Source organism: Sphaerodactylus townsendi, linkage group LG02 (genome assembly GCF_021028975.2).
Source record: "Sphaerodactylus townsendi isolate TG3544 linkage group LG02, MPM_Stown_v2.3, whole genome shotgun sequence".
NCBI classification, from domain to species: domain Eukaryota; kingdom Metazoa; phylum Chordata; class Lepidosauria; order Squamata; family Sphaerodactylidae; genus Sphaerodactylus; species Sphaerodactylus townsendi.
The window spans coordinates 162,986,731-162,997,458 of NC_059426.1; the positions used below are offsets into that span (position 1 = coordinate 162,986,731).

At 45.9% G+C, this 10,728-nt stretch overlaps 1 protein-coding gene across 1 annotated transcript in view; it reads right to left on the bottom strand.

The window, feature by feature from the left end:
- CDC42BPB (CDC42 binding protein kinase beta) overlaps positions 1-9,895 on the bottom strand; it is a 160,590-nt gene extending 150,695 nt beyond the window's left edge. The window contains exon 1 of the mRNA XM_048484640.1: positions 9,176-9,895. Coding sequence (XP_048340597.1) covers positions 9,176-9,353 — 178 coding nt within the window. The 5' untranslated portion in view covers positions 9,354-9,895. The remainder of the gene's footprint in view (positions 1-9,175) is intronic.
- Positions 9,896-10,728: the final 833 nt, after the last annotated feature.

Below are 10,728 nucleotides of genomic sequence, written 5' to 3' on the forward strand. Positions count from 1 at the left end.
CATTTTTCCCCACTGCAGGCAGATTGCTTCTGGGTAGGGGGTTTGGAGAGGGTGGGGGAAAGCAGGAGGACTTTGTCCAGGTCAACAGGGGGGGTGCCCTACCGCCTTTGCCCCACCACTGATGGGATGCTGCTGAATCAGGGGTTTGGAGGGGGGAAGCAGGAGGGCTCTGCTAGGGCCGGTGGGTGGTGGTTGGCACCTTTGAGCCACCTAGGAAGGCTTGGTCTGGGGGTTTGGAGATGGCACTTTGGATGTGGGAGGACTTCTGGCAGGCCAGGAAGAGGGTGTGCAGGGAGCGGGAGGACTTTTGCCAGGGAAGTGGAGAGGGCGGCCTGCCTCTTTTGCCCCACCATGGGCATCTTGCTCCTGGGTGGGGGGTTAGGAAAGGGTGGGGAAGCAGGAGGGCTTTTGTGCAGCTGGCTCTTGGTCTGGGGGTGGGGGAGGCCATTTGGCAGGCCCAATGGTGCTCTCTTTTGGGTGTGAGGACAAACCATCACCCAGTGAGAATGCAGGACAGTCTTTTGCCCGTGCACTGGTTGTGGGCTCTTCATCGGGCCTATTTGCACATTTGTGAATTATATAGGGCAAAATTGAGAGATGATCTATGTATTGCTAACAGTATAACCAAATCAGCAATGTTTGATATAAATGTAAAACTAATCCGAAAAGTTATTATTCTAAAAACAAAATCAAGTCTTACTGACTAGTGATTTAAACTGATTTGATTTAATCAAATTCACCCTGGAAGGAAGGGATATTCCTTCAGCCACAGAAATAAAAGAGGCCCATATAATAGCTCCTACTTGGGTCTCCAAAGCACACAGAAGTCATTACTGTTTAACTAAAGTTGTTTATGATACATGGCTTGTGGGAAAACACTTGTAAACACACGTATCAGCTTCACAATCTTGTTGCTATTTGCTTTGCTACAACTGGGAAATGTATTGAACAACTTAAATTCCACAAACCAGGCATGAAATAATCTGAAGTGGCAATTCAAATCAAAACTCACACTATGATCTCGACTGACTACCTAAGGATGGAATCAGTTAACACTGCTTTCCCCACCACAAAAGAACATTGGTGAGGATTTAATCTTCAATTTTATGACAGCAATATTAAACATTACAGAAGCTGCCCTAAATCTGTTCTGCTTAAGTTGCACTTACGTTGTATTTTATGTACAAGGCAGGTAAGGCACTAAATCATGATGTATGAATCAGCAGTGAAATCATGAATTACTAGGTATACAGGTCACTCACCCTTTAAAAAAATCTCCTTTCTCCCACTATTCCAGCCCTCAAGCCTGCTGCTCCTATGCCTTCTCACCGTCTATACTTCACTCCATTCAAAGGGGAAGGTAAGCACTCCTCATTCCTTCTAATCAGTGCTTACAGAACATCGCCACCACAGAATCAAACTATCAAACTTAAGCTTGGCCTCATTTCCAAAATAATTTCCTCTCAACCTAACCTGTCTCAGGCCCCTTCTGCACATGCAGAATAATGCGCTCTCAATCCACTTTCAATGCAATTTGCAGCTGGATTTTACTGTGCGGAATAGCAAAATCCACTTGCAAACAATTGTGAAAGCGGATTGAAAGTGCATTATTCTGCATGTGCAGAAGGGGCCTGAGACAGGTTAGGTTGAGAGGTAATTACTGGCCCAAGGAATGGCAAGTAAGGATATGAATCTAGATGTGAACTGCTACAAAATGGCTGCCGTGCAAGATGAAGCCACTCACGTAATGGCTGCTGTCAGGGTGAGATCACAGAAAGCTGAGGTGTCCTCCCATGATGAGGATAACTATTTCTTAAGGGATGCTGCCTACAGACCCAAAGATGATGCCTCTGGGTTCTTATAAACCACCTAAATCACGTGGATGCTATATCCAGACAGGCCCAAAAGGCAGTATACAAATTGCCTAAATAATACAGTGCACACTTGAATTAACACTCAACTGCTTGTTAATAGTGCCAAGGCTATATGCGATACAATCTTGCATTCCACCATAAGGCATATTAAGAGGATATCTCTATCAGGGTAGGCAACTTTTTGGCCCGAGCACTGGAAAAATACTCAATATCCACCAGTGAAGACACTGAGGTGCCGGCAAATAGAAGGGCAGGGAGGAGGGAGACAAAAGGTTGAACTTGGCCCCAAGCAACGGAAGCCAAACCACTGGCTCTTTCAAGACCTCAGGGGTTTTGAGTCAAGACTTAGAGATGGTGGCAGAATGGGTACAGGGGCCAAGGGCGATCATAAGTCTTGCATGTACCTCCCAGGGGCACCACCAGTATAACAGGGGCTCAATTCAACTGTCTGGGCAGAGAACTTTCCTCAGACCCTATAAAGCAGATGGATTTTTCTTCAACAAAGTCCATCACTGGCAGCTATAAAGTTGTGTGCTTCTTTGGATATTATTTAATATTATTTAATGACTTCATACCTTAAAAGCAAATAAAATCACAGAAATAACTCAAGCTTCTCAGAAGTATATTTCAGACCCTCTTCCTGACTATTTCAGTACAACCTTCAATAGCAATTAAATATCAATTCCAATCATCGTATTGTACAGTAAAAGACAGAAGAGGGCAACTAAGACAATTAGGGGGTTGGAGTACATTCCCTATGAGGAAAACCTAGAGTCTGGGACTTTTCTCTAACCTGAAAAGTTAGAGGGGGAAACTTAGGGGGGCATGATAGAGGCTTATAAAAGTTTGAATGAAATGGAGAGAGTTGACGAAGAGAACTTTTTATCCCCCCCCCCCCCATAATATTAGAACTTCAGGCATCTAACGAAGCGGGGTGGCCGTTGCACCACAACTGACTGCATTTTAACCTTTATGTGGAAAACAGTATACATAGTAATACATACGCATCTACATCATTAAAAATATTTTTAGTTTGATAGTAAAATCTGTTATGGAAAAGGGGGTCAATGGGGTCACCGACTAACTGCAGTTGAATTCACGGTATTGGAACTATACACCCAGAGGTTTGTTCTATATCAGTGGTTCCCAACCTTTTTTCACCCTGGGCAACCCATTTCCCTAAAACATAACAAAGAGCAGTAGTCCCTACAGGAATGGGAGAAACAGCCTGATGCTGGCAGTGGATGATGGGAACTGTAGTCCATAACATCTGGGGGGCCATGAGTTTGACACCTGTGCCTTACACAAATCACAAGTCATTGTAGACAACATGTGGAAAAGGTTAGGGAAATTATTACATTAAGCACAATGCTACTCACGTCAACAAAACCAAGAAATCACACACCTCATGAAGGTGACCACAAAAAAGAAACATCCACTTTAAAACTTCTCAAACATCAAAACCTGTAATCCAACAAACCTCATGACGTTGACTAGAATATGAAGCTTCAAAGGGTCTCTTTTTTTGCCAGCACTCAGGATTTGGCTGGCAGCTTTATTAGAGTGACCTAGAAAACATTATAATGTAATTGTACACAACAGAATATACTGAGGCCATTTCCAGTAGCAAAGGAGAGGACAAATTTAGGTTTAACAGAGAGTATAAGATACCTCCCCTGTGGCTTTGTGATGAGACAGGCAATATATGGAATAATTTACTAATCCATAAATAAATCATTGCCAGTTCTTTTTTCACAAAGTTGCCAACCTTTTTGCTAATGCTTTTTAAACTGTGATGAGTACTTATTACAGTAATGGCCATACACCATTTTTCTAAAACATCCCCATTGACAACATGTATGTTATTCCACTGGGAGTAGAATCCAAAAGCACTCAGCTCCACAAAACACACCTGTCAATAACTCCCTCTTTCAGAGAGTACACTGGAAATGATCTGCTTGAGTAGCGCAAGCTATGTACACCTTCACGCAGCTTCACTGTGGCATCTGATAAGCATCGACTGGCTTATGCAAATACATCGAGAACCTGCTTTAATGGAGACATCCTATACATCTGCACCAAACAACTCATCAATGCTTTGGGTTTCTAAAGCAGATGCTGGGAGAGTGTTTTAATTATTCAGTCGGCAATCTTATTACTGACGTCAGTGGATGACTCCAGGAAGTGAATCCTCTTAGCTGGTTAATGCATAACAAAGAGCAGTAGTCCCTACAGGAATGGGAGAACCAGCTGCTCTCGTATTTTTTTTTTAGTGCATTACTATGTGTTATTAAGAGTATGCATTTGCATTAGTAAGACCCCACTGTCTCCACCAAAATTCACAGGCTCCTTAAGGAAGTTCTGCTTCTACAAAAAAACAAGTCTTGTTACAAAGAAACCAAATCTTAATCAACATAAAGAAGGGAAGAGAAGATTTTTCATGGCATTAAAAAGCAGATTGCTGCATTAAAGAGCAGAAATGTGCACGTTACAGCAAATAGTTTGGTGGCACCTTATGAATTTATTGCCACACAAGCCATCATGAGCCACATCCCATTTAGTCAATATGCACCTTGATAGTCCTACATGTTGCCTCCCCTTCTCACTAGTTACCTCCACTAAAGTTTGTTGCCCTTAGTAGTAAATCTTGTTCAAGGCAAGCAATAAAATATTTTACTTTGGACCGATATACACTTTACAGAAACAGAAACACATGTTGTCCAGCTTGTCGGTATGCCACATTGACTGACTGTTCGCACAACTTGTATTACAAAAATCGTGTCCCCTTCCAGGAGCAATTTTTAAAAATCAACTGTCTGATCTTCCCCTAGGTCAGACATTTACAGCTTCTACATGCTTTTTGCTTAATACCATGATCGAAAGTTGCTGTGAAACAGCAGGAGGATTTTCCAGAACCACCTTATTCCTTTGGACACATGGTCTGCCACACAGGCACCCTTAACAACAAAACCCGAAACAAACAGAACACCAAGTACTGGGGAAACAGAGGAAGTTGAGTGCCGGCTTCTCCTTTCCTCTCCTCCACCCATTCCAGGTGGAACACACTAAGAAAGATCATGGGATGAATTCAACATTTCAAGCTAAGCTTTGACTGGCATCAGGCCACAGATACTCTGGTGCTGTGTTTTTCACCTGCAACGTCATTTGGGATCTCTTTACCCCATCTAGCCTCCTACACTCTAGGCAGTGTACAATTAATAAAGAAAACACTCAGAATAGGTTACATTCATTAGCAGAAGGGGCTCGTCTGGAAGTATGTCTACATTAAAACATTGGCGATACAGTGGAACCTCGGTTTTCATCGGTTTCGGGTTTCAGTTTTCATCGTTTTTTTCAGTGAAAAATTTGTCTCGGTTTTCATCGATTTGCAGTAAGGTGCAGGGGTTTGTGGAGAAAAATCAGCAGGACAAAGCTATTGCAGGCCGTGTCTGCAACTTGTTTAATGACAATGTCTTGCCCCATTTCAGACAAATCTTAAAGAGGCGTCAGAAATAGACCTCTTTGGACAGCTTTCAGGTGCGACATTGGTCCACTGGCTCTGAAGCTGGTCCTAGTGTTATTGTTTGTTACTGTTTTCAGCATTAAAAACTATGTTTATTCACCAAAAAAAAATGTGTTTTTGGTATGTTTTTTGGAGTGCCTAGAATGGATTAATTGGATTTACATTGACTCCAATGGAAAAGTTTCCCTCGGTTTTAATCGGTTTTCATCAATTCTTTTCGGACGGATTACCAACGAAAACCAAGATTCCACTGTAATTTCCACAACACCTGCAGGTTTCAGCTGTGGCATCTCAGATGCAAGCCAACTCTGGAAGACCAGATTCTTCACTGAATCTAACTCAGCCAACCCGCAGGGCAGGGATGTCCAATTCTGGCCCTCCAGAAAGGATTCCACACACACACACACCCTTAGGCAGGTTTATCTATGCTTCAAGAATGGGTAGTTGAAGAGCTGGCAGATTAACTCCCTTTGCATGGGATAACTACATTCCATGATAGGTCTTGCAGATGAACAATGTAGTGGCCAAATCTGCAGCTGACACTAAATTAAAATCAAAATCCTCCAACAGGATCGTCTCAGGCTGCATGAGTGGGCAATAAAACAGTAAACAACGTTCACTGCAGGATATGCACCACGATGCACAATGGAACAGAAGATCCCAACTTTAAATACAAGCTGAGGTGGTGTCTGAAATGGCAGTGACTGAGGGAAAGCTATGTTGAGGTTGTAGCAGACAGCTTGATGAAAATATTGTGGGGCAACTGTGAAAAAGGCAAACTACCTGGTAGGGATTATTAGGAAAGGGACTAAAAAGAAATTTAAGCTAGTATTATGACACTTCTTGTAGCTCTATGGTGCAGCCTCACTTGGAATACCACAGACGTTTCTGACTCTGTACTTCAACATAATGCAGAGCCTAGACAACCAAGATGATTAAAGAAAAAGATTAGCCTTTCTTAGTAGGAAATGTACTAAGTCTGGTGCTTTTTCAATTTAGAGAAAAGGCAAATAAGAGGGTCTTGGTCAGACAGAAGTTTAAAATATTGTGCATGAGATGAAAAAAGTGCATAGAAAACCCCCCCCCCCCCCACACACACACACACACACGAGAACTCAAAGATACCCCAGTAAATCTGATGGGCAATAAATTCAGGATGAACAAAAAGTGCTTCTTTGAAACATTTATATTCCACCTTTCCCTGTGGCTCAGGAAATTACTACTTATATAGTGATGGCCACAAGCATAGATGGCTTTAAAAGAGGATTACACAGATTAATGGTGAATAGGTCCATCAATCAATAACTTCTGAAAAGAACCTCCACACTCAGATGCATTAAAACTAGAAGGCAACATGGGAGCCCCCTATATGCCATTTGCTGACACTTCAAGGCAACTGGTTAGCCGCAGTACTATGGGCAGCCTACCACTTGTTAACTTCCAATCATGTAAAGCTAACCATTACCAAGCTCACAGAATTGCTCTGAAATCCAGAAAACTAGTTTGGTGGCAGCCAGCCAGACAGTTCCAAGTCTAAAAGCGACCTGACTGTGTGTGGCACTCCCCTCCTGAGGTGAGTGGTCAAGCAATTCTATTCTGGCGTCAAAAAACACAGACTGTTGCCTTAACAGGAAATGCTGCACATGCAAAGAGTGACAGGCTCTTTCTTCTGCCAACACAAAGACCTGGGTAGAAGTGCCTGGAAACCACGGCCATTTCCTCTGTCCCCACAATCCAGGCAACGAATAAAGGTACAAGGGAGAATCCTTAAGCCTCTGAATATGGAGCACTAGGCACTATGGCAACAACAGTGAAATTCAGACCAGACAGTGCTGTTCTAACACCCATGTCTGATTAAACCAAAAGGGCCCTTAGATACAACAGCTTACTTTACACGAACACGTGAATCTGCCTTATGCTGAATCACAGGACTGGTCCACCAAGGTCAGTATTGCCTACTCCAGGGGTCTGCAACCTGCGGCTCTCCAGATGTTCATGGGGCTGATGGGAATTGTAGTCCATGAACATCTGGAGAGCCGCAGGTTGCAGACCCCTGGCCTACTCAGACTGGCAGCAGCTCTGTAGGGTCTTTAAAGACAGATGCTCTGCCATGGAGTCATGGCCCCTTCCTCGGCCCAAATGCTATTGCTTGAGCCCCACATTAGGAAAGCAATTCTCAGTGTACTCAGCATTTCAAAGGCATCCTGTTCCCTTAAAAAAAGCATGGAGATAGATGCGAGCCACAAAGCTCCATCACCTAGACAACCAATATGAAACTATTTCTGAACTCAACCAAGATCTCTCACAACAGACCATCCAAATCTGTTATGAATGGACCAGGGTTACTACCAGGGTTATGAATGGACCAGGGTTACTACGATGGGTGCCACTCTCTAACCATCTTTCTATTACATTTTCTTTTCTTTGACCCTAATCATTTATCAGTTCTTGTTCTTGCCAGGGCCAAATCCAGATCTACAATAGCCCAACATAGAATTCCAGCCCTTCAAACTGGAGCAGTGTTCTCCCTTCTGGTGTTGACCCAGCACTGTCATCCGCTCAGTGTCATATACACACACTGGCTCTGTTTGTGAGTCAATGCTTACCCCACCCACTCCGTCAATCAACACTTCCCGAGACATTCAGGCTGACGAGCCACGTCACAGGACTGCCCACCGAGTGCAGCACTCTCACCTTCCAGATGCCCCCAGAACAACACGGGTTTGCTTGAAAAGCTCAACCCACCATCTCCTGGGTGATGGCATCTTCCCTATCCTACCCAAATCCTGAAAACGCTGGCCGGAAGGAATCTAGCGCTATTCCTTGGCCATTAAGGACCTCCCATATTTTGAAACCCATAACTTAAGGGAGTCACTCTTTAATAACCAGGAAACGTTCTGACGCCTAGTCCCAAGCCTAACAAAGCCTCTCTTCTCCCTTCGTGCATCCACTCAACTCACGACATGCAAATCATCACTCAATCTCTTTCTTCTCCTTCCCACCTCTCATCCTTGTTTTCACCACTCCTAACCAATACACCATGATGTTTCTTCCACATTACCACTCATACTCATTACCCACCAGGGCCTGGCTTTTCCTACTCAAGTGACTAACACCTCCCTCATTTTCTCCCTGGCCGAACAAAGGTCCTGGCTGTCTGCTCAGAAAGAAAACTGTCCCAAAATACTAGGCTCTTTTCCCCTTTCGCATGACTCCCTCGAAGACCAGTTATCCATGCTCACCACAGTGGGATACCCACAGATTTAGTTCCTCAAGATGTCAGCATGGTCTAAGCAGCCCTGCCCACCCAACTTGCAAACTGTCCCGCAGTGTTACTTCTCTCTCTCAGCCCCCAAATGTTATTTGACAGGTGTGCGCCCCCTCTTCCTCTCCATACACACCCCACTGAGGTGTATCTTCTCAAAGATCCACTTGAACACCTTTCCCGTCCATGCCAGCCTCTCCTCCCTCCCCTTCTTCCATTCATCATCCCCCCACCCCCAAATATGACTGTGGACCCCTCCCTCCCAGCCTGTGACTGGGGTTTTACACTGAAACATCCACGTGCAAAGCAACTCTTCTCTCTGTGCCTTTGCACAGACACACCAGAGAATCTGACTTTTTTTTCACCCCCCTGAAGGGTCTGTGCCCGGATCCCACACACCCCACCCCACATATGTCTGTGGACCCCTCCCTCGCATCCCCTGACTGGGATTTTACACTAGGCAGGGTCCGTGCCCGGATCCCACCCACCCCCACGCTCTCCTGCTGTCCTCACCCCACTCGAGGAAGTCGGAGACGAGCCTGTCCCGTCGGAGCGGCGAGTCGCGGCTGCACTCGGTGTAGAGGCCGACCAGGAGGTCGAGCAGGGCCTCCACGCTCAGGACCCCCTCGCTGCGCCGCGGCCCGTCCAGCAGCAGCTGCTCCAGCCTCTTCAGCCGCACCTTGGCCGACATGGTGGCGGCGGCGGCGGCGGCGAGGTCCGTCCGGGCAGCGGGAAGAAGGAGAAGAAGAAGAAGGCCGCGCTGGGAGAGAAGCCGGGAGGGAAGGAAGAGGGCGGAGAGGGGGAAGGAAGGAGGGACGGAGGGAGGGAAGGAGGGAGGGAGGAGGCGCCGCCGCTGCTGCTGCTGCTGCCCGGCCGCCGCCTCAGGCTCGGGGCAGCGGCATCCGCCAGCCCGGCCGCTCCTCCTCCTCCCTCAGCGTCCTCCGACGGGCGGCGACAGCGGCCTCCCTCAGCAGCGGCTCCTCCGGGCTGAGCTCCAGGCCCGGCTGGTCCATGGGCCGCTCGGTCCCTTCAGCAGGACGCTGGCGAGGGCCGGCTGGCCGGGCAGGCCCGGGGGCGGAGGGGTCCTTCAGCTCCCCTCAGAGCGACGCCCACCGTCACCAAGGCCGGCGGCGGCAGCGCTGCTGCTCACGCTCGCTCCCTCCCCGCCCCCCTTCTCCCCGCGCGCGGGTGTCTGGGAGGGCCTGGCAAAGCGGAAGAGGGGGGAGAGGGAAAGAGAAGGAGTGCGAGCGGTTTGGGGAGGGGGGAGCTGGAGGGAATTGGGCCTAGCCGCTTGCCGTAGCTCGCCAGGGCTCGCCCTCTCTGCTGCCGTCCGAGGTCGGACGAGTTTTGCGGCAGATTCGCGCCGGTTGCGCAGTCTGGGGAGGTCAGCGCGCGCCTTCGGTTTCCTCGGCGCAGATTCAGCTCTGGACGTCGGCCGAGGCAGTCTCCAATCAGTCAGATCTGAACGAGAGACAGATTTGCGATTAGAAGCGTTAACACAATTATATATGTGTTTGCATGATTGTATTTTAATGCTTATAATCGCAAATATATATCTATGGGGCACGGGGGTGGGGGAGGGGAGAGCTGTCAGGCGCCATCTCCATTTTATTTTTATTTTTTTTATGGGTTCTTGCTATGATGAATGCTGATGTTTTTAATTATGTCTTTATGTATGTTTTAAAACTGTTGTTCACCGCCCTGTGCCCCTAGGGGGAGGGTGGTATACAAAACTAATAAAATAAAAATAAAAAATACAATCCTATATATGTGTGTGGGTATATATAGGATTGTACTAGATGTATATTTGCAATTAAGGGCATTAAAATGCAACTTTTTATATGTATCAAGATGATAGTATTTAAATGCTTTTTATCACAAATATACACCTATTACAATCTATCTATATATGTATATAAATGATGTAATAGATGATGTAATAGATGTATATTTGCGATAACAAGCATTAAAATGCAATCATTTATATATCTAAATGATTGTAATAGATGTATATTTGCGGTAACAAGCATTAAAATGCAATCATTTATATATCAAAATGATTGTAT